We start from the raw sequence: 24,270 nt of genomic DNA on the forward strand, positions 1-24,270 counted from the left end.
ACGTATACTCTCTCTTGTACGTATGGAATTAAGATATTCTGTCACTTAATCCACGAGTGAGAAATGAATTGCATTTACTGTTTTGTATTGCATGTACTTTCTTTCCTTCTTTCCGCCATCGACAGAGAAGCTATCTCACTGACGTAGGTGCTTATCAGCCTGTTGGATCCCGGTAATGTATTAATAATAATGATACCGAGCTTAGATCAATGGTCTTCGAAAGTGAGGAATATTAAAGGACGAACAGCAGCAAGGAAGGAAAGCACATGATGGGAAAAATGCTATTACGTTATCACAGTATATTTTGGTTTACAAATATTCGTTGTTAAGGGCAGGGTGTAGTTACAGGTATAGATGTAATCAGTTCAAATATTTAAGCATTGCACAACATGAAAGGAAGTTAACAAGAATGTTACTTCCTTTCATGCAACAGTATTGCTGCAGTTACTATATTTTATTATGCTGCAGTTACTATATTATACGAACACCAAGGGCGAGTTAGCGATTCTACAGATTATACACTAATGCTGATTACAAGTAAAGAGAATGAATGATGAAGCTAATATGCTATGAAATGAACTATTATATATGAACTAAATAATGAGCTAAATATGCACAAATATTTACGTATATGTTTTGATACAGCTGACGGTGCCTTTCTGGTTGCAAAATATTACAATGTGGCTGATGGTATTAGGTAATCAGTGTTGTCTCCTTGTGACAGTGACAACATGGTAATACATGCATACTTAAATGCAGGTTATTGCATACTTGTTTTTGCAAGTGTTAGCTGCTCATGGGTGACAGCTGTCAGCTTTCGGAGATGGTAGTTGAGCATGAATGGTAATCAAATACATAAATTTCGAAATCGCCAATTTCACCATATATGCAAAGGTTCTATGAAACCCAGCCGATTAGGATAGCTCATAAATGGTCTACGCCCAGGAAAGAATTGTAGTATTGTATCTATTGTACTAGTATATGTGACTTCAAGCACTGTTGGAAATAATAGCTTTTCATTTTTCCAACAAAACGATGAAAGAACAATAAATGCATGTAAAAAAAGGATAAAAATGAAAGGAATATTAGAAGCGAGTGAAGGCTGTTTTAATAAGGATACGAAAAGAAAGAATGATGAGTCTCTGTCAATATATAGTTAGGAAGTAGAGTGTTGGCAAAAAACATGAGAATCTGAGGTTAACAGGTAAGCCGAAAGCAAGCATAAGGCTCTAGAGCGACTATTTTCATACCCAACTGCATTTTACGAGGCCGAATGCGAATATGCGGGCGATCTTGTCTGTGATTCCTGTAGAAAGACCGTAGTGCTGGATGTATTTACATTACTATTCTACTTTCAGTTGGCATGTAGTATTTAATTACATTATTTATTTTTTTCGTGCCTTTTATTTGCGGATAATGAATGAGTAGATACGGAGGCATGACTGTAGTTTCCTTATATTTTATGCGATATGAATTACTGATTTATTTCTAACATTTTTTGTAAATTTCTGTAAACTTGTGAAAGACAATTGTACTATATGCAAGATGCATCTTTTCTCTTAGCACATTTATAAACTATTGCATACATGAGAATTTATACTTTTTGAATGTTCATTTAAAAACGTTGCCCGTGCAAGTTAATAGTTACTATTTAAATAGTCGATAAATATAATATTAAAGTTTATAAAAAATAATATAATAGTTTATAAGTGCAAAAGTTGATAAAAGTAATGTAATCCTTCGCATTTTTCATTTTTGAAGAAATTTAGTTTTCCAGATTTCCTTATGGTGACTATAGCACGATTATTTTCCGTTAATTAAATTATTTTTTCTGCCTCCCATACAATTTTTGAAATTATAAAGTATTTCTCCCCCCTTCTTAGCGTGCTTTCGTGGTGTAGTGGTCTGCACGCTGGGCGCATATTCCAGAGATCCGCGGTCCGATTCCCGGCGAAGGCGTTGCTAATTTTTCAAGACTCATGCTTCCAAATAACCTATAACCTAATAGCTTTACAAGTGGCGCCCGAACTAAAAAAGGTGCTGGATGACGATTCTTCGCCACCAGGATTTAGCGATTGGGTCCCCTATTCCCCAGGTGCCCTTTAAAAGGGGGAGTATATAAGGTATTTCTCCCGCCTTCTTAGCGTAGCTTCTTGGTGTAGTGGTCTGCATGCGCGTATTCCAGAGGTCCGCGCTTCGATTCCCGGCGAAGGTGTTGCTCATTTTTCAAGTCTTCTGCTTCCGAATAACCTAATAGTTCTACAAAATTAATATGAAAAATAGATAATTTTTTTAGTCTTTATACAAGGTGTTCGGAAAACATCTGGCAAAAATATACATGAAGGTAATAGGAACCGAAATAAATAGCTTTTGTAATAAAATGTGTGTGTCCAAGTGGCGCTATTGAGGTGATACAGAGCACTATTGAGAGGGAGATAAAAGCGTTATGATGGGACAAAAATTTTCATTCTCATGAGGATTTTGAGTAGCCAAAAGCATAGCTCTGCGACATGCATTTTATTTGTAAGGCTGCAGATGAAAATGCAGCTGGTGCTCAAAGAAGATACACAGGAATCGTTCATTGTATCTCTTTTCAGCAGCTGCTTCTTTTTAGCCACAGACCCATAAATAAAATTTATATCAGTGGACTTCGCGTTCGTGTAGCAATGCATACCGCTGTACATCCGCACGGGAAGGACACTTACACCAGGTGAACTTTCTTAACTTCCGCTCGACAGTGCCCTGTACTACCTGAACGTGTCATTTTGGCGCACACATTCAATTACAAAACCTACTTGCTTCGATCTCCTTTATCCGCCTTTACATTTTTACCGGATATTTTTCGAGCACCCTGTGCTTCTGTTCTACTGATTTTAATATATATAAATATATTCAAAATTTATATATTTCGTTTAGCGTTTCGCACTTTAAAAATATTAAAAGTATATCTTAAGGCCTTATTATAATAGCTTTTTATTTCGTGGTTATGCTCCGGATCCTGTTTAAACCTTGGTTAAACATTGTAAAGTCATCAGGTATTTTTTGAAACAAGGAAATCGAAGAAATGAGCAACGCCTTCGCCGGGACTCGAACCAGGGACCTCTCAAATTTGCGTCGAGCGTGCTGACCTCTACACTACGAAGGCATGCTAAGAAGGCGAGAGAAATACCTTATATACTCCCCTTTTTAAAGAGCGACTGGGGATTAGGAGACTCAATCGCCAAATCCTGAAGGTGGAGAATCATCGTAAATTTTAACTTGTTGAGTAATATTATAAGGAATTACTCTTTTTTTAAAGAATTATTCAATAGGATAATGTAATTAATGGAGCTCAGTCTATTAATTAATAACTACCTGATTCTGCGAATCGTATTAAAGAATATGAATCATAGGACAGAAAAAGAGAAATTTGTAAACCTACTACGTCTCATCATTGTTGGGTCCTTAAAGATATTTTAAACTTCAATATTCGCAAAATCAATATTCATCAGTTTGTAAGTTACACTTATCAAAATACACTGACATTAATCAATATCTATTGATTTTAACTTATGATTTTAATCTTACTTTTCCTAAAGAATTTAAAAGAAGAATTATATTCTAATTTTCCACTTCTTTCTAGTCTAATTCGCTCAACATATGTCGTTGCAGATTTGTATTTTATTTTTTAATTCTTACTTTTTTTTTTCATTCATTTAAGTGATATATTTTTGGCAAAGAAGTGTAGCTTATTTACCACTTTGAAGAAGAGCGATTCGTATCAGCGTTTCTCGAAATATGTGGAATTTTACTATAAACTCAACTTCAATCTTAGATTGAACTTTGATTGATTTTATAATTCCAAGTTCAACTCAAAGCAAAAACATTTACGAAAATGTTAGTTTAATTTTGCAACATATATTAATTACGAAAAGCTTAATTGTTACGAAGATTTAAGAGACTGATTAAGAGATTTACGAATTAAGTTTTTCAAAACACTTACACTAACTCCTATAATATCATGATAGTGTAATGCATCTTCACAATACAAGTGTAACACTTTTTCTGCACTCATATAGTATGTAACGGCATAGTATGTCACAATAAATAGTTGAAATAAGTGTTCTTAGGTTAAATTTTCATTGTTTAAAAAATCGTAACCCAGTTTTCTTGGTTCTTTTTTTTTTTTTTTTTTTTTTTTTTTTTTTGTGTGTGTGTGTGTGTGAATTTTCTCTGCATGAATATTTCTTGTAGAGATATTTTCTTTCTAGATATTCCTGTTCTCTGCCTATGAATATTTTGTATGCAATATTCTCTGAATAAAAATCCCCTATGTAAATATTTATAATATAAGTTGGCCGCATTATTAGTAAAATTCCACATCCATCTAAATTCTTGGAAAGGAGTTGTTTTTCTAGTAATTATTTATTTTCTCGTTAATTAAGTGTTTAAATTTGTAGTCGAAAAGAACTCATTAATTAAATACTATCTCAAAATATATCGTATCATGTACATAATTGAAATTAGCAAAGTGACTTTTGTATACTAATTTTTTTTTTCTTCAAATGTAAAGGCATTTCACATACTGCTGTGACTTTGTTTATAAAAAAATGAAGTACCTTCTCATTACATTAATAGTTTTAAATAATATATATGGTACAGTTAAACATGAGAAATTAACACACTTATTATGAATGTCAATAACGTTCCTTATATGCAATTATTATGATTCATCATATTTATAGACGGGATTTCTTTCTATTACTCTTCTCAATAATTCTAAATAAATCATTAAAAAAAGTAATAATACCGCATTAAAAGTTAGATTTCGTTATTGGTCTAAAATTATTTTTTTTAAATTTGAGACTGTTAAAACATGGACACAAATGTCATACAAATGATCAAAATAGATTCGGGAATAATCAAAATGGATATTTCCGTTGAAATCTGAAATCCGATATTTTTAGTCATTACAGTACATTTTTTTACTTCGTATAAAAAAAAAGCGTTGTGAAATCTGAGAACTCTAAATATTAGTTATTTTCACAATAGCAGAAACTGAAAACAATCTTCCCTATCATTTTGATAAAAAAACCCAATAAAATGCTGCTTTTGTTTGATATAATAAAAAACTGGATTTTGATCCTCTAGCGTGCGCTCAGATTCAGGGCCAAAAGAGTTTATATCTTTAAAACTTATCTTTACCATATGTTACCTCTTTAGTTTTGTAATAATTTTAATCTGATTTTATCAGTGCTCATTATCGGTTAATTCATAACGAATTTTAATACTAGTTTTGTCTTCGCAACTGAGTTAGATAAAAATAATATATAAAAATTAAGTTAATATTTTATCTTTGAATGTATTAGTTCATATAATATGTGTGTATGTGCATATATAGAATAGTTCTGGAAGCAGTTGATGGAAATAACGTTTCTTCAGTCCGCCTCTTTACTTTGTAAATAATGTAAGTAAAGGAACGTGAACTAAGCATCATCACCTTCATTTCATATGATTAATTCAGATATTTAGCATTTCAATGGATAGAGAAGTAAGCATTTTAAAGGTAAGAGGTGTTCGCATAAGGTAAAAGATTTTAGGAATAAAGTTTTGTATCTTTGCGGCTGTACTTTTGAAGAATGAACGAGATAATTTTCTTAGCTTGCAGTTTAACTTGCGATGGAAACTTTCATTATTCCTCAGGGTTCTGATAATACTTATTTACCTTTTTATTGCTATATATTGCTATGTTATCAGATTTCCGACATTGATATTATAATAAAGAAATTGAAATTATATTGTCGAGTTATATAAGCGCGACACAGATATGTTTAGTATCAGTAGCACTTTAAAGAGATAAATAGGTGAATTAATTAGGAAAGATTCATGCTTCAAATAAATAAAGAATAAATTTGCTAGATGGTTCTACAAACAAAGAACCACTAAAAAAGTTAAAGCTTCCACTAAAAATTAAAACTTCTACTAAAAATGTTAAAAGGCATCAACAAATTAAATAAAATTATGACAATTATATTTATACAATCATAGTAGTCATTTGAAACATTTTTAACTGCTTTCGGACATAAGACTGAAATCTTATGAAGACGAATCTTATTAGACGAAATTAATATGTCTTCTATAAATTCAATCATAATTTGGGCTTGCGATCTGCAAAATTTATCCAAAAAATTGTTTCCATTGGTGAAATGGATTTTCTTGAAGCTTTTCACATTCACAAAGATTTATCTTGTTTAGTTAATGACTTTATCCAGTCCTTCCTAGCGCTTTTAGAATTTTATTAGCTAAGTTTTTCAACAACCGTAGCTTTCATCTTGTTGCAGATTTCTTTGCTCCTGATGAAGAGGGATCTGTATCTATTTTCCGTCGATGTCTATAGAGTGTTTACTAAAATTTACGCTAAACACAAGGTTGTTGCATTTCTAATTTTATAAATGTTTTCTACATTTTTGAAATCATGGGAATAGCTATGGAGTGAATAAAGGTAAATTGTATTTTCACATTATTGTTATTTCTTTAGCACATAATTCGAAGACATGCAGAACAAATGCAGCAACATGTAACCAGGCATTACTACTGAGTATTGTAAGCATTTTCCAAAATGGCTCAGGATAAACTCTCGAGGCACTGATGATGACTCAGTATTTGGACATTTAATGATATAAAACCTTTTCTCATTGCGTCAAGACCTAGTAATTGGTAGTTCACTGCCCAACAGACACATATTTCAGAGTTAAAATCATTAAGCTGATTATCTGCATAAAGTTTTGTCTTATTTAAGTTTTCTTTAAGGAGAGGAATTGTTCTCTCTTGAGTAAAATATATATTTGAAGTCGTTACTTAATATTAAATGTTTTCAGTCATAACGGAACAAAAGGATATTTGAAAATTTAATATATTAAATTAAAAATATACATTGAGAAGTATTATCAGGTTCAATGTTCCGTCTTACTTTCTTCGGGAACATGCAAGGACCTGACTCGGAACAGAGAGCTTACTAAAGCTATGTTCAATAACTGTGGGAAGTAGACAGAATACACAAGAAGGGTATACAAAACCCTTTATTTTTTCTCTATTTACTATAATTTCCGTACTTCGGAATACAAGGACCCACTACTCGTGGTCTAAACGTAAGAATATAAAAAATAGAACTAAACTCTAACTTAACTTTGAAATAATAAACGTGGAAGATTGGCCTTATATTAACAGGAAGCCGTATGTAGTACAGAGAACTGTTAATACTACAATACGTTTAAAATTATCAAGAGGATTAAAACCTCTGGCCTGGAAGGCAACCAGCAACTGAGTAAAACTTCTAAGGTAAGCGGCCTGCTTCGACTAACTGCTTCCTCTCTTTCGCTTGGCAAAAAGCCACAACCTAAATACTTGGCGTTCGCCAGACAAATTTTGCATAAATAAGTTAACGCTTATAATTCTGGCCGGAAGTAGAAAATAAGAAGTGATAGTAAAGATTTAAAATAAAATAAACGTTAGTAAAATTTAAGATCCTTACATTCTTCCCGCCAGAGTTAATTAGTTTGAAACTGAGGTCTAAAACGACCTTGTTGAAAACTTTTAGCTCTAGAATCTAACGCGAGGCCAATCTTTTACAAACATTTCTGACTAGAAACTAGAAATTAAAAAAAAAGAAATTTGTTTTTACAATAGCAGCTCCCAGGACACGCAATTTTTTCATCTGTACTGCATCTAAACAGGAGCTTTTTATTCAAATATGGTTCCTTCCAGAGATCTGGAAGGAAAACTAGTTTAATGAAATGCTACAAAATGAAATGGCAAGTAACATGCATATTTATATTTCTCTTAACATTCTTATTTCATTCATGACTATTTTAATTATCTCTCCCCGTGCTCTCTGACATGTGTTGTAAAAGAACACCAAACACGAATGTGTTTATGTATACGTGTTCAACACTTCCTCCTACAATCAAAACACTAACGTGTTAAAATTCAACATACCAAGACCTCGTAACACACCCTAACTTCAACTCTAAACCCTGAGGTACTATTCTGAAAGTGGCTAACTCTGAAGTGTAGCGTCAGAGAGCGTAACTACATTCATTCAACCTTTAACACATATTCACCATGATTTGGTCTTTTTACAGTCACACGAATAATAAAAAAAAATTTTAACATTACTTTCACTTTTACCATATCACGGTATTTCTTAACATTTAAAATAACAGTTCACATTGTATATAAGAACATATTAACATGCCGTTAATTTTACGCATTTGAAAACATACATTAGTAGTACATTGTTAGCTTCTATTCTTTTCAAAGCAAGTGCCAATTCTTCTACATTGAAATAATACATTTCAAAAAGTCTTTCCGACTAAAACTTCTTTCTTGCCAGAATGTTTTAAATACAATAACTTTTACAATATTTAAGTATTTACACATCACTATTATACATCAACTTTAGTTTTACGCGCGAGTAATTGAAAAACATAATACCAAAATCGGTAACAACTCATTTCTCGCCCTTTTTGGCGATAAAACTAGACCTCGCATGAGGTAAAACTTCTTGAAATCTGCCACTTGCAGTAAGAATGAAAGATTAACTTAAGTTTGCAAAGTAACATAAAATTTTACTTATCTTTGTGATATTCGGACATTCTTTTCTGAGCCCAGTCCTGGAATGTAGTGCAGATTCTCGTTTGATTTATCCTCCTTCTTGTACGGGCTCGCCCTTCAGGGCCTTCCTCTAGAAGCTTTCTTTTTTTTCCAGTTCGGTCACCCTTGAATATCTTCTTTTTCGTCTCTGCCTGTGGTCTTGGCCGTTTGATGGCAGCTGGTCTTGGCGGAACCGGGAAACTTCTTTCGCGTTCCTGCTTGGACCTCGTTGCTGGCCGTTCAAATTTTCCTTGTAACTTTTCCTCCGCGGCTGGTGGCCCTTCCGCAGTTCGGTGACATTTGCTGCGGAGAGTCCTGTCGGATGAGTAGATCTTCCGTTTTAGAGCCGGGTTATAGTTGCCGTCATTTCTCCTGGCTCTCTTTGCATACGTCGTCCTTCTCCCTTCTTCATTCTGGGGGTGTTCGTGAGCTCTCTTTTCTGGACGGTGGAACGGCTTCTCTTTCTTGTTACCTTCAATTTTCCCGCGGGGAAACTTTCTTTTCACTTGCTCCTGCCTCTTAATAGCTTGCCCTTGTACTTATCGTTGTTCCACCTCTGGAGCTTGTGCCTGCCGTGTCTGCCGTGCCGGATCCTGCAAAAGATCTTTGAAAATTTGCATTTTATTACGATCATAGTAGGGTTTGATTTGATCAATGTTTGCGGAACAGGTTTCACCATTCCTGGCTTTTAACACTACTACAGCGTGAGTTATTTCTTCTATGACATATGGTCCTTCAAATCGTGGAAAATATTTGGCAGTTTTATCTTCTGGTGCTGAAGAAAGTGAATGCTTAATTTTTAATATTTCATCCCCTACTTTATAAGTTAGTCCCCGTCGTTTTAAGTCATAATACAGCTTTTGTTTTCTCTGTGCTACTTCCGTATTCTTTTTTGCTTCTTTAATTAGTTTTTCTATATCACCCATTTTAAATTCTGGGGCTCTTTGTTGCACATAAAATAATTTATCTAACGGCGTTATAATCTTTCTGCCTAAAAATAACTCAGCAGGAGTTTTGCCCGTTGTATCATGTTTTGCGGTCCTAAGGGCGAAAGCAAATTCATTGACATAGTTATCCCAGCTTTTATGAAAATTGTTAACATAACTACGGATAATTTTCACTATATTTCTATTGACCCGTTCCGCTATATTTGATTGCGGCCGATACGGGACCATTTTTAAATGACGTATGCCCAGTTTTTGGCACATGTCTTCAAATACATTACTTACAAATTGAGGACCATTATCCGATATAACTTTTAGGATCGCCCCGTATTTTAAAATATATTTATTTAAAACAGAATCAGTAACTAATTTCGCGGAGGCTCGTTTTAAGGGAACAATTTCGGTCCATTTACTAAAATGATCAACCATAACAAGGAGATAGCGACTTTTATTTAACTGACTTTTTGGGAAAGGGCCCAATAAATCGATGCCAATTATTTCATTTGGAAATTCGGATTTAATACTATTTAGAAACTCGGCCGGGCGGAAATTAATATAATTAACTGCTTGACATGTTGGGCAGGACTGGACAAACGTCCTTGTTAACTTTTGCAGTTCAGGAAAATAGACTGCCTCGCGTACGCGTTGGATAGTTTTTCGAATACCAGCATGAGAAGCTAAAGGGCTGTCATGGAGCTCCTGCAGGATATTTAATCTAAGACTAGCTGGGATAACAGGTCGAAATTCGTTGTTGGAATTCGTAGTTTTTGTATAAAATAATAGACCATCTATTAGTTCCTAATGGGCCGCCCTATTTCTTATCGCCACAATATCTTGGAGGCTAAAATTTTCAGGATCCTTTAAATACTCATAAATGCTTCCAAACTCAGGATCTTTACCCAGTTCGGTTATTACAGTTTCTCGGGAATTTATTGTACATGCTGTGAGCATTGCCACCTTTACCGTATTACCTTCTTCATCTATTTTAATTCTGGATAGGGCATCTGCTACGATATTTTCCTTTCCGGGGGTATGCTTGATTACCAGATTATATTCTTGTAGCTTGAGGGCCCATCTTATTAACCTTGGGGATAAGTTTTTCCCTGAGTACAATCTAGTTACCGCCGCATGATCAGAGTACACTGTTATTGGCGCCTTTCCAAAATAGACTCGGAACTTTTTCACCGCTAACAGAACTGCAAGTGCCTCTCTCTCGGTCGCGGAATAGTTTCTTGGTGTTTGATTTAAAGTTCGGCTAAAAAATGCCACGGGCTGCTGATTTTGCGAAAGTACCGCTCCTACCGCATAATCCGAAGCATCCGCTGAAATTTCTAAATTCTCATCCTTTTCAGGAAATTTCAACACAGGGGCTTGCGTTAATGCTTGTTTTAATTTTTCGAAAGCACTATTGGCTTCGGCCGTCCACGAGAATCTTGCCTTTTTCCTTTTTAATTTTAACAATGGTTCAGCAATAGCTGCAAAATCTTTTATAAAGGACCTATAATATGAACAAAGTCCTAGAAAAAAAGAGAGCTTCTTCGCCGTGTTTGGAGCCGGATACTTTTGTACAGCGATTATTTTTGATTCGTCTGTCTCGATTCCTTTCTGAGATATTTTGTAACCTAAATATTTTAATTCAGGGGCTGCAAATTTGCACTTTTCGACATTAACTTTTAGACCGGCCTCATTTAATAAAGAAAACACCTGTCTTAAATCCTGTACATGTTGGTCGAGATTATCACTAGTAATAATGATATCGTCAAAATAGATAAATGTGGACTTTCCAAGAACAGGCCTTAACACAATGTCCATACATCGCTGAAATGTTGCCGGTGCCCCTGAAAGGCCAAACGGCATACGCAGAAATGCATAAGTGCCAGACTTGGTTATAAAAGCAGTCTTAGGCACGTCCTCAGGCCTAACCACTATTTGAAAATAACCAGTCGTTAAGTCTAAAGTCGTCATATATTTGGTGGATGTTATGTTCCTTAGAATTTCTTCAATAATAGGTAACGGATATACCGGATATTTAGTTATGGAGTTTAATTTACGGTAGTCAATTGCGAATCTCCACCTTTTTGGATGTGTCAAAGGATAGTCATTATTTTTCTTACATAAAACCACCGGGCTAGCATAACTACTTGAGATGGGCGTTATGATCTTTTTACGTAGCATATCGGTGATATGCCATTCTATAATTTTTTCCTTATTCTTATCATACCGGTATGCTTTGCGGCGAACTGGCATTGAATCTCCGGTGTCAATACTATGGTTAGTAACCTGAGTAAATCCTGGAATATCACTAAATAACGAAGCAAATTCACTTACCACTTGTCGGATTCTTCGTTGGTCTTCATTAGGAAGGTGGTCAAGATTTAACATCGGCGGTTCAGCCTTTTCTCCACGAACTGGTTTCATTGTCAGCTTAAGGGACGCTTCATTAAAATCTAGCGTTGCTTGTGCCTCTGAAAGAAAATCTATCCCTAAGATAATATGTGCTTGCAGATTCTTTACTATGAAAAACATAACCTTTACTTGTTCGTCCTTGATACGGACATACAGTGGTAATTTACCTATGCACTTACATTTTTCTCCTTGCGCCGCTAACATTGTCGTATTATCCGAATTATATATGCGGTATTTCCGAAAATACTTCCTAAAAAAATCTTCTGCCACACAGGAACACTGCGCGCCTGTATCCAGGAGTGCGGTGGCTGGGATATTATTCACCAAGACTTCAATCTTCGGAAGAGTCAAATTTTTCACCATTACTGTATTTAACTTGAAGGAAGAGGGATTTTCATGGCCTTCGGATTTCTGCACCCTCCCGTCAGCAGAAATCCGTTTTAGTTTAAATTATTTTTCATTTCCGTGCTTTCCTTCTTTTTCCACTGGCCTTGAGACTTTTTTCCTGGATTGCTATTGAACTGTCGACGTTCGCCGGCTGTTTTTGAATGCTCGGGTTTCCTTGCCTACTGATTCGCTTTGCTTCCGTAGCCGTGTGCTTGAGTTTGCTGTAGTCTTGGTGCACCAAATTGGTTTCGCTGTTGATATTGGCGTCTTCTTTCAATGTCCGCCGTTCTTCTACTTTCAAACTGGATTGCTAGCTCAAATAACTTTTCCAGTGTAGTTGGATTTCTTAATTCAATAAAGTCTTGCACTTGGGGCAGTAACCTCGGCAAAATCACTTGAATTATCTCAGGATCCGGACGGTTTCCATACAAGAGTTTGAGGACGTGAATTTTTCTTAAAATAAAGCTTGAGAGATTTTCGATTCTTTGCTGATATATGCTGAAAATTTCCGTTTCTAATTTCGCACGATCCCTTACAACAGGGAAGGCTTTTAGTAGGGCAGTCTTGAAATTTTCGTAAGTATAGGTGGGACTTCCTGCTTGACCCAAGAGACTTCTGCCTATACATTTGAACCAATTAAGCGCTTGGCCCCTCAAAGCGCTGGTAGCTAAGGTAACTTTTTGAAATTCGTGCACGGGGTAGAGCATGAAGTGGTCATCCAAATTTTCCAAAAAACTGGTTACCGGTGAGTTTCCATTAAATGTTGCTTCTGCTTTCATCGAAGCGCGCATGGTCTGGACGATGTAACCAAATCCTTCAGGGCGGCAGCTGGCATTTCTGGATTCTGAGCCGCTTCTGCAGGCAGCACAGGTTCTTCTTGAAACTGGGCCATGGTTATTCTTCTTCGTTGGGCGCCACTATCAGGTTCAATGTTCCGTCTTACTTTCTTCGGGAACATGCAAGGACCTGACTCGGAACAGAGAGCTTACTAAAGCTATGTTCAATAACTGTGGGAAGTAGACAGGATACACAAGAAGGGTATACAAAACCCTTTATTTTTTCTCTATTTACAATAATTTCCGTACTTCGGAATACAAGGACTCACTACTCGTGGTCTAAACGTAAGAATATAAAAAATAGAACTAAACTCTAACTTAACTTTGAAATAATAAACGTGGAAGATTGGCCTTATATTAACAGGAAGCCGTATGTAGTACAGAGAACTGTTAATACTACAATACGTTTAAAATTATCAAGAGGATTAAAACCTCTGGCCTGGAAGGCAACCAGCAACTGAGTAAAACTTCTAAGGTAAGCGGCCTGCTTCGACTAACTGCTTCCTCTCTCTCGCTTGGCAAAAAGCCACAACTTGAATACTTGGCGTTCGCCAGACAAATTTTGCATAAATAAGTTAACGCTTATAATTCTGGCTGGAAGTAGAAAATAAGAAGTGATAGTAAAGATTTAAAATAAAATAAACGTTAGTAAAACTTAATATCCTTACAGTATAAGCATCCAATTAAGATTGCAATACATTTTATTGCTTATTAAATTTTAAGGCGCTGTACGCTTAAGGCGTTTTAAGGTTATAGAATTCTTCACTTTTATTCTGGTAAATGAAGTGTCGAAGAACGTAGAGAATTATTAAGCGAATGATTGCTTAGTTTAAAGGACAGAGATCGTAAACTCAAGAAGCGTTAATTACCCTTTATTCACTCAAGATCAACAGTCGGCCCCTACCTTCGGTCTTACAGCAAAGCCTCCACTTGTGCTTAAAAGTAAGAAAATAAGAACTAATTATGACTAACTAAGAGATTTAGTCGAAGCTAACACAAATCTAATGTAGTTGGCCCGTAATCTAAACTAATGGGCGAACTATTGAAAGGCACGTAATAATACGGTCGAGCGTAACAATAGCTTAGAGAGACGTAGCCCAAAGGTAAACGCGCGCTACTCAGGATTCCTAACTCTCTCTCTCTGGAAGTCAGTTGAACTTTCCTTTAATACTGTCTCTTCCTAATTTGCATTCAACGCAATTTTAAAAACTCATTCTGGTAGGGAAATGTGATTTGAAACAAGGCAAAGCAGAACGGTTAACTAAATTAAAATAACTGTTATAAACTTTAAATATCCCTTACAAGGTGTCACATTGTTATTAAAATAGAATATTTTCCCAACCATGGATTTCATACCTCATTTCAGCGCAGTTTCATGTTTTCTGGCTGAAATCAGATATTGTGAAATTGAAAGAATTTTTTTAATGCGTTTTTGCAGTCTCCAAGAACATGCCAAGATATTCGAAACCAGAATCGAGTTCGAAAAGGATTCTTTTATGATATCGACTGAAGGGAATGCGGGCACATTTTCTCTTTTCTGAGCCTTTACATTTTCTCTTTTTTACCACATAAAGCGAAGGAAAGAGGGAAATATTTAGAAAACTTCTCACCTTTCCTTTTCTGCCGCACAATCGAAAATAAAATTCATGCTCGGTCTCTTGAACGCGAAAGAAATGTTGACTCGCGAACAGGATATTCCATCGCAGATTCAGAATTTGTAACGAAAACCGGAGCTGAGTTATGGCAGCGTTCCAATGGCCCCTGCTGTTCAATCGGCTGCTTAATGCTAATGGCCCGGTGCTTCTGTATAATGAAGCTCTATTATTCGGAATTTTTGAAGGTAAGGAATACTTTACGGGGTACGCCTTCCGCGGCCTCTGTCTATGACCTGAAATAAATTTATCTCGCTACTTTGAGTTGCTACTTATTTTGAAAATAAAACTTACGGATTTATGACAGCATCGAAAAGAATGTTTCAGCTTTCTAAGGTATATTGAGCTCTAATAAACAAGATAATTTTGTGACGTATGTAATTGTGCACTTCGATATGATGATATTTATATCCTTTTTAAGGCTTCTGAAAGTATTTTGAGCTGCTCTTCCAAAAAAAAAACAAAACGCTATATACACATACCACAACAATGAAACGGGTAAGTATCATTTGCGTTTTATTAGAAAATTTATTATTTAATTTAGAAAGGATAAAAGGCAGAATATTCACTTTCCTTAGATAAATATATAATTTCCATTTTTCTTGGTATTTTCTTTTTAAATTCGCAATGTAAAACTTTTCAGAAAAGAACTGCCGAAGCAAGTTATAAGGTATTTCTCCCGCCTTCCTAGCGTGCCTTCGGGGTGCACTCTGGGCCGGTATTTCAGAGGTCCTTGGTTCGATTCTCGGCGAAGGCGATTGCTTATTTTTTATCTTGCCTGCCTCCAAAAAATCCTAATGTGTCTACAAAGTAATGCAAATGACAAACTGCAGTGCCGTCTAAAGTCCAATTTTCATACTTAAATACCTTAACTAGTAACAAAAAGAAAGTTAAATAGCTCCAGGAAAGAGTACTAGTTAGTGTAATATGCACCTTCTTATTTTTTATGTAATCTAAACAGTTATAATATTCTAATAACCAAAGTAAATGCGGAGCATATGTAATATGTGTATAATTTTAAATGTAACGCTTGTTATGTCTATATTTAAGATATTTTTTCCTCCTTCCAACATACATTCATGGTGTAACGGTTGCATGCTCGGCGCATATTCGAGAGATCCAGATTCTAGTCCCGACGAGGGCAATGCCTATTTTTCACATCTCCTGTTTAAAAAAAAACCTCATGACTCTGCAGTACTTATACTTTCTCTCAAAGAAATAATCCTAGAGCCAGGAACCATATTAAATTTACTGTACCTTGTTGTTCAACATTTGTCTCTGGCTAGAAAGTTTTACAAGAAAACAGTGTTCATATTAGTGGGGTACCGAGGAATTAATTTTAGGAGGTGCATATCATCTTTACCTTGAAGCAATTTATTTAGTTCAGAATTACCACTTGGTAAAAAATAAAAGAATACGCTATATCAATCTTATTTCCCCTTCTTTTAAATCTGTTCAAGAATTGGTACAATTTTTATCCAGTTTTAAATATTACAAAAATAAAGACTGTTTAAGAAAAATAATAAAGATATCACAAGAATTCTTACTTTATCAGTATTCATGGAATCGAATATCGTTGAAAAACTGATAAAAATAATTTAATGATTGAAAAACGGTCACTTTAAAAACAGTTACAAAGGGGAGAGTATAATGAAATGCAAAATTTTATACACATTAGTTCTTACAAAGTTATATATATTTTCTCCTTTTTTTCTCAAAATGTTAAGATTTATTAACTTACAGATATATATATATATATATAGAAAACAAAGTCCATTTAAATGGATTTCAGATGTACTACTTCTTAAGTACTTTTTAAAATATTGTATATTGAAAACGAGTTTTAAGCAGTACATGCTGTAACAAGTAAGGTCATTAAAAGTTTTTAGAAGTTAATGAATATTCTGGAAAAAATCTACGTTGCATTCTTATAAAGCTTCTATAGCCGTTAATCTTGTCTATTGCGCCAGTAATTTCTTTTCCCATAGCTGATGTTCTGCAGTCAAAACACTATCACTACAATCGGATAAATCTGATGAATACGTTGCTTTCAGTATTTCTAATTTATTTTAGTCTGCAGATTCATTCTCGGGTATGATTAAAATACGTAAAGATTTCATAATAAAGGATTTATAACTGCTTTATATGTCTTGGATATCTTTTTAAGATGTATAATTACAACATACAAAAACCGATTAAAAATGTTACTCTGAAATAAGATTGGAGTCATTCTGCTGGAATATTGGACTAGCGAGTATTTTTATTCGTCGTGGAAGAAAAATTATATATACTTCATCCTTTATTTATTTTAAATAAAATTCCAATTTTAGGAAAATAGAACTGAAAACCGTCTCTGACTGACTGCGAATCATTTCAAGCTCTTTTACAATATCGTCGCCCATCTGAACTGCAGCAATGACGCCCAATGCCTTAAACACCAAAATCTTCTCTAAAGGCAACGTAAGATAAAATACTTTTTCTATCGAAAACAAAGTAGTGACAAATTCAGAACGCCTCAATGTAGGCCCCAGCAGACGAATCCTTAACGAGCCAATTTTCAATTAATGAAAGAGCATAAATCAATGGATGGAGCAATTCTACCATCACCATAGTGGATTCATGTCGCTCTTGGCTCCCGTCTTTCCTGGTACAGTTCTAATATACCACCTTAAAAAACATTATTTCTTCTAGGAGTATTCATGAACGAATAATACTTTTCAACTACTCCGATGCAGGTTCTGGCATGCATCAGAAATAGACAAATTTAGAAAATGAAGGGGAATTATGCATATAATTCCGATGAGAATATCTCTCTTCTTTTGGCTTGCACATCGCTGAATACTCTAGACATATCAGCAGCACCATCACATCCTTGGCCTCTTGTATATCTTAAATTCAAACCTAATGATTCTAAAGTTTTCAAAATTATGTTTGGTGAATTTGCTTTTTCAATAAGTTTGTAGGGTTTATATTTATTTTAACTAACATTTATTTTAAGCTATCTTCCCTGTCAAGCCTTTACTTTCCCTTAGAATTTCCAATGCCAGAGTATGTAAATTGTAGTAGAACGCGCAGTCTATTCAAATTTTAGCAGAAGTAAGTTGAGTTTAAATAGAAGGGAAACGAGTTTGTGTGTGTGCTTCTTGAATCGCGAGCGTGAAGGTTACTAGGTAGAAATTTAAGAACCGCGCGTTTCGGCCTGTGTGCCTATTTCGGCAGTTCGTTGAATCTTCAACTGCTTAATCATTAAGATTGCTGAATCTCAGCTGTATCTTAGAACGCGGTTAAGTTAGTTACGATTTTAGAGCCTCGTAGGTAGTGATCTCGTTATTTATTCATCCTGTCATTTATTTTTAGTGTCACATTTGTGTTTTGTTAAACCGCCGGGTCGGCGTAGTTTGTGAGCGTCAAGTGAACGCAGCTGTTATTTCTAAAGTGGAATAAAAAGGGATTTAAACCTTTCTTACGAGTCTGTGTAATTTACAGTTCATAGCAGTCACTACCACTGTTGCTGACAAGTTGGGGCCTCGCAACGTTATAAGTTTTTAAAAATTATTTTGTTGCAAGCATGTATAATTTCGTTTTGCATTTTAGGCCAAGTGTCTCCAAACTACGGCCTGAGGGCCACATCCGGCCCGCGGACAGATTTTGTCCGGCCCGCGGTGAGCTAGCATACTTGAAAACTCCTTTTAGAGAACATATTTTTTATAGAAAATTAAATTTAGTTTACTGAAGTATTCTAATTTTATGTTGAATAATTTTTAATATGACATCTACATTGATATGGTCATGGGCTAACTACTCATAACATTGTTGTAGGCTTATTGTTATTGTTTTTGTGATAAGTTGGATAAAGAAACACAGAATTGTAATGAGTAAAGACATGTATAATATGCAGAAAATTTAACTTCAGTACATAATAACTAACAAATTATTGAAATGAATCCAACTAACATTTTATACATTTTAAATAAAAACATAACTTATAAAAAGCATAATGACATATGAAATACTAATGAGATTTATGTAATTGAGATTTTCCACTGACAATAGTTTGTAGTTGTGGACTAATTTTACTTGTACCAATTATTAAAAGAGGTTTAAGATGCTCATCAGTTAATTTAGATCTGTAAACATTTTTTGTGTACTTCATTTTGGAGAAGGTCTTCTCACACAAATAAGTAGTACCAAAAACAGAAAACAGCCCACGAGCAAATTTATGCAAATTATCAAATTGTGTCAGTGAAAGACTCTTATAAAATTCCAACAAAGATGAGTTTTGATATTTGTTCTTAATTATATCACTGCACTGTAGATCAATCATTTCCATTTGAAGTTCCGGGGCTAGGGTTTCAATGTCAGTATCAAAAGGATTCTGAAAAATCTTAATTTGATTCGCAATGGCATCAAAGTCCGAGAAACGAGTATCAAAATTTATTTTCAAAGCACTCAAAGTTTCGATTGCAAAATCGATAGGAAACTCAGTCTCAGTGGTGTCACTGAATATTTCACATGTTTTAAAATGTGAAAAACATTTACTTCGTAGTTGTGATTGAAACAGTATCAATTTCTTCCGGAATGATTTGATATTAGTGTATAAATCAGAAAGATGCTGGTTTTCTCCTTGCAATCTCAAATTCAGTTCGTTCACATGTATTGTCAAATCAACATAGAATGCTAACTTCCACAGCCATGCGTTGTTTTGTAATTCAGTAAGAGTGCGATGCTTTTCATTCAAAAAAATTTCGATCACTGCTCGAAGTTCAAAAAAGCGCTGAAGGACTTTCCCACAATTAAGCCAACGTACGGCAGTATGATAAGGTAAGTCATTTTCTCCAATCTCTTCAATAAATTGTCGGAATTGTCAGTGATTCAGCCCAAAAGATCTGATAAAATTAACAGTTCATATGACTGGTTTCAGAACTTCAGACATATCCAAACATTTTCCGCACAAAGACTGTTGATGAATGATACAATGTAAGACTAATGGTTTTGAACCACCGTCATTTTCTACAGCCTTTGACACAAGAGCGACCATTCCTTTATCTTTCCCACTCATGTTTTTGCCTCCATCAGTTGTAATACATTTCAAGTTTTTCCATCGAAGGTTCTTTTGATTAATGGCCATTTCAACTCCTTTAAAAATATCTGTACCAGTAGTTGTGCCATGAATACTATACATATCAAGAAGTTCTTCATGCACTTCATAGCTTTTATCTACTCCTCGAATATAAATCAACACCTGAGCAGTATCTGACACATCCGTTGACCAAGGCCAAAGAAAACCACTCAACATGTCCATTTTGTCGAACAGTTGAGAGGATATATTTTTAGCGATGTTTTTTACCCTTCGAGCCACAGTGTTTGCTGACATACTGACAGTTTTTAATAAATTTACCTTTTCAGGGCATATTTCTTCGGCTACTGCAATTATGCATTCTTTGATCATTTCTCCATCGGTGAATGGTTTTCCACGTTTTGAAATTTCAAGAGCCACACGAAAGCTGGCACGAGTTGCAGCCTCTTGTTCAGTTTTGAGTTTTATAAATGAAGATTGCTGCGATTTCAATCCGCGCTTCATAGCTTCGAATTTTTCTGTCCGCAAACTTCCTGTATATTTTGAGTAATTTTGAAAATGTTTTGTTTCATAATGACGTTTAATGTTATATTCTTTGAGAACGGCTATGCTTTCATTGCAAATCAAACATAGCGCCTTGTTACTGGACTCAATTACGAAATACTGAATGTCCCACTAACCTTTGAATTTTCTGCATTCACTATCAATTTTTCGCTTCTTTTCCATACTACTAAATCACACACAAAAGCAACAATTCAAATCAAAATACTGTTGCAAAGATGTCTTAAACTTAAACACGCACAAACATGTTTTAAGGAGGTACGCACTATTTTATTTCACAACAGTCATAGGAACTGACTTCTGTACGTGCTATTAGCGCCATCTGTTAGCGATAGAAGGTACTACCTATTTCCGCTTGCGTCCATCAGATGTCATGTCACGTTACTCCTCATGGCTCGAACTCTACGACTAATCTAGAAATTACAGATAATGACAGGAAAATTAATAATATGCAGTGTTGCCGTTTTGCGGACTTTACTCCGATTTGCAGCCTTTTTTAAACGTTGCGTACTTTTTCGGACATTTTTTTTATCAGTGGACTATTTCACTTTTTACCACCGGCAACAATGATAATATGGTTTTGGCCCTCGGAACTTACTGGAGTAATCAGTATGGCTCTAAGGCTGGAAAGTTTGGAGACCCCTGTTTTAGGCCATACATACGATACACTATTAGCAGAGGGTTTGAGGTACTCTTTCAGCATTTCTTCTCTTGCATCAGTTCGGAATTTAAGCAGTTGATGGAATGTGATAACTATGTTCCTTGCTTTCATTTGTTCCATTAAGTTGGCCATAACTATGATGACCTCTTAAAAGAAGGCCATTTCTATTACAAAAAAATTGTTGACATTATATTTAAGACAGGACTAAGTTTTTTATAGTAGAACTAAGTTTTTTTTCTCTTTTCTTTCACCTGCGGAATGCTGGAAATGTTAGTGATATTTGTTACAGCTTGCTTACGCCCTTAAACTGTCAGCAGTTAACAGAGCATGTGCCTGATATTTTTTTCTCGGTGCTCACGCAGTTTTCGTAAGGCTGATTAACTAATTGTCCCGATGGTTGACAAAGAGAAACAGTGTGTGTTACGCGATCCATTCAGTCGATCGCTGTTTACATTTTCAGAGTTTTAAGCGTTACCATACTTTTTTCATATTCTCTATTCATATTTGGAATGTAAATTGATGAACATATCTGGATGATGCAGCTGTTCGGATTTGCTCCGGATATCTTCACCTATAAAACCAGTTGTAAAAACAGATCTCACCTATAAAAACTTATAAAAAAGTTATAAAAAAGAGTTATAAAAAAGGTCAAACTTTTGGTTAATTTTTTTGCTTTTGCTGTATGTTTTATTCCCAAATTTAACACAAGAACACTTGTTAACGCAAACACACACAAAATACTGTAAACACACACACACAAATAATTTAGTATTTGAAAACACTGAAAAATACCAGAATGTTAAATTATATATTCCTTGCTTTAAGCTGTGGATGGCAACGATCTGTAAAGCAATTTACACTCATGTCCATAAATTAAGGATAATTCGGAGTCACGCGGAAGTCGAACTCTAAAATAAATATATCACCTGTAAAATCACTACACACATATTCAAGAATCATATGCAAATTTCAGAAAGTAACCAGATGACACCGATGGTACGTCACAATGACGAGAGTGTAAGAGAGTGATATATAAGGAATACAGGCAAAGAAGTAAAATTGCTCACAGGCGCTTTATAAGAATTTCAGTGCAATAACCGAATAGTTATAGCACAAAGGACGCATTTGGAGGATTTTTTACGTGGTAGAATTATAGGCCGTCTGGAATGTGGGCGTACCCAACTGGAAGTATCAGACGAACTTGGAATTGCCATGAGTGTCATCTCCAGGCTTTGGCAACGATTCCAAGATGATGGTAATGTAAGTAGACGTTACAGCTTAGGTCACCACAGAGTTACAACGCCGAATGAGAACCGGTATTTGGCAGTTACTGCCAAAAGAAACAGGCGGAGCACAGCCTCGGACCTGTCTCGTCAGCTCTCTTCAGCCACTGGTACGACAATTTCAAGGCAGACCGTGTCCAGACGCTTAGAGCAGATTGGTCTATATGCTCATAGACCTGTTAGATGCTTTCCACTTACTGCAACTCACTGTCGCCTGCGGTTAGCCTGGAGTAGAGAGCATGCATTGTGGACACCGCAACAGTGGGCTTGTGTGATGTTTTCCGACGAGTCCAGGTTTAGCTTGCAGTCTGATTCTTGCCGGACTTTCATATGGAGAGCTCCAGGTACCCGTTACCACCAAGAAAACATCATTGAACGACACCGTTACGGTGGTGCAGGAGTGCTCGTTTGGGGTGGAATTATTCTGGGTTCCAGAACTGACCTGCATGTTCAAATTGGAACCATGACAAGCCAAATCTATCGGGACATCATTCTGGAACAACATGTACGTTTGTGTTGGGGCGCCATGGGCGCACAATTTGTGTTTATGGAGGACAACGCCCGTCCTCACCGTGCAAACACAGTAAGCGAATGCCTTAAATCGGAGGATATCACCCGTATGGACTGTCCAGCATTCTCACCGGACTTGAATTCAGAAAAGTACGTGTGGGACATGCGTGCCCGACGAGTTGCAGCCCGTCAACCTCCTCCTACATGTCTACCGGAACTTCGGAGAGCATTGCTTTTTGAGTGGTGTAATATCCCCCAAGATCAGATCGATAATTTGATACTCAGCATGCCTAGGTGTTGTACGGACTGTATTGCATCGTCTGTGAAACATAAAATTTATTAACAATCATACCAACCATGTAATATTCGTTTTTTTGTAATTTGCTCCAGGGAGAAAAAAATTGCTAATTCTTTTAATAATATCAAGCATATAGCATCTTTTTTTGCTCTTTAACTTTTGTTTAATAAATAAGCTTTACAAATAAGTCAAATTTGTTTTGCTTCTAACCCTTCCTTTGCTTGATTTTGCATTATCCTTAATTTATGGACATGAGTGTAAAATATAATCCTAAATTTTAAAACTTTTATTTTGGAAAACAGGTAAGATGACCATTTATATGTTTAGAAACAATCAATAGAAAGTTATAAGCTTCTTAAAAGAAGGACATTTCAATTAATGAAAGATGCAGAATGCAAATTGTAAACTCATGTAATATAATTTTACAGTTTGCATTCTGCAAACTGTTTTGATATTAGTTTTAAGATTGTAAAGTTTATCTTAATTTTTTCTAACAGTTAATTTTGAGGTAAAGTTACTTTCCTATCTTCCTAAATTTCTGATTACAACTTCCGACCAGAACGTATTTTCAGAATCGCGCTTGAATGCAAATGAGGAGGAGAAGTATTTAACTGTGAAGTTCTGTTGACTTTGATAAAGATCCTGAGATTCTGCTCAGCACGCGTTATCCTTTTTGGCGATACCAACTCACGAACTATTATTACGCTCGGCCGTACTATAGGCCCTTGATAGCTTCGCCGTTAATTAGCGTTTAGGGGCCAACTCTGCTAGAATCTTGATAGCTTCAGCTATATCTTTTTAGTTAAGATTAGTTAAGTCTTATTTCTTAGTTTCCTGAGTTCAAGCCCGAATGGAGGCTTTATTGTAACTCCAAGGAGGAATCGTCTGCTAAAATTTGTTTGGAATCATAAAGGGTAATTAACCCTTCTCGAGTTTCTGTTCTCTGGCTGCTGAACTAAAGCGATTATTCGCTTATCAGATCTCAACGTTCCAGACACATTGCAGTGCATTCAAAGTTTGGAAT

At 35.4% G+C, this 24,270-nt stretch overlaps 2 protein-coding genes and 1 non-coding gene across 9 annotated transcripts in view; 1 reads left to right on the plus strand and 2 right to left on the minus strand.

Annotated features, from left to right (window-relative positions):
• Positions 1-24,270, plus strand: part of LOC118195621 (protein still life, isoform SIF type 1-like) — a 749,226-nt gene that overhangs the window by 263,661 nt on the left and 461,295 nt on the right. The gene's annotated exons all lie outside the window — the stretch shown is intronic.
• TRNAL-CAA (transfer RNA leucine (anticodon CAA)) lies at positions 3,073-3,145 on the minus strand. The gene has a single exon. It is a non-coding gene; the product is annotated as a tRNA-Leu (tRNA).
• Positions 19,760-20,437, minus strand: LOC146998240 (general transcription factor II-I repeat domain-containing protein 2-like). The gene has a single exon (XM_085812476.1). It carries the CDS (start codon positions 20,435-20,437, stop codon positions 19,760-19,762), a length of 678 nt encoding a protein of 225 aa, XP_085668602.1.

The sequence above is a fragment of the Stegodyphus dumicola genome, chromosome 3, assembly GCF_044657685.1.
Source record: "Stegodyphus dumicola isolate Sdum_Otavi_A_Nest chromosome 3, ASM4465768v1".
In the NCBI taxonomy this organism is placed as follows: domain Eukaryota; kingdom Metazoa; phylum Arthropoda; class Arachnida; order Araneae; family Eresidae; genus Stegodyphus; species Stegodyphus dumicola.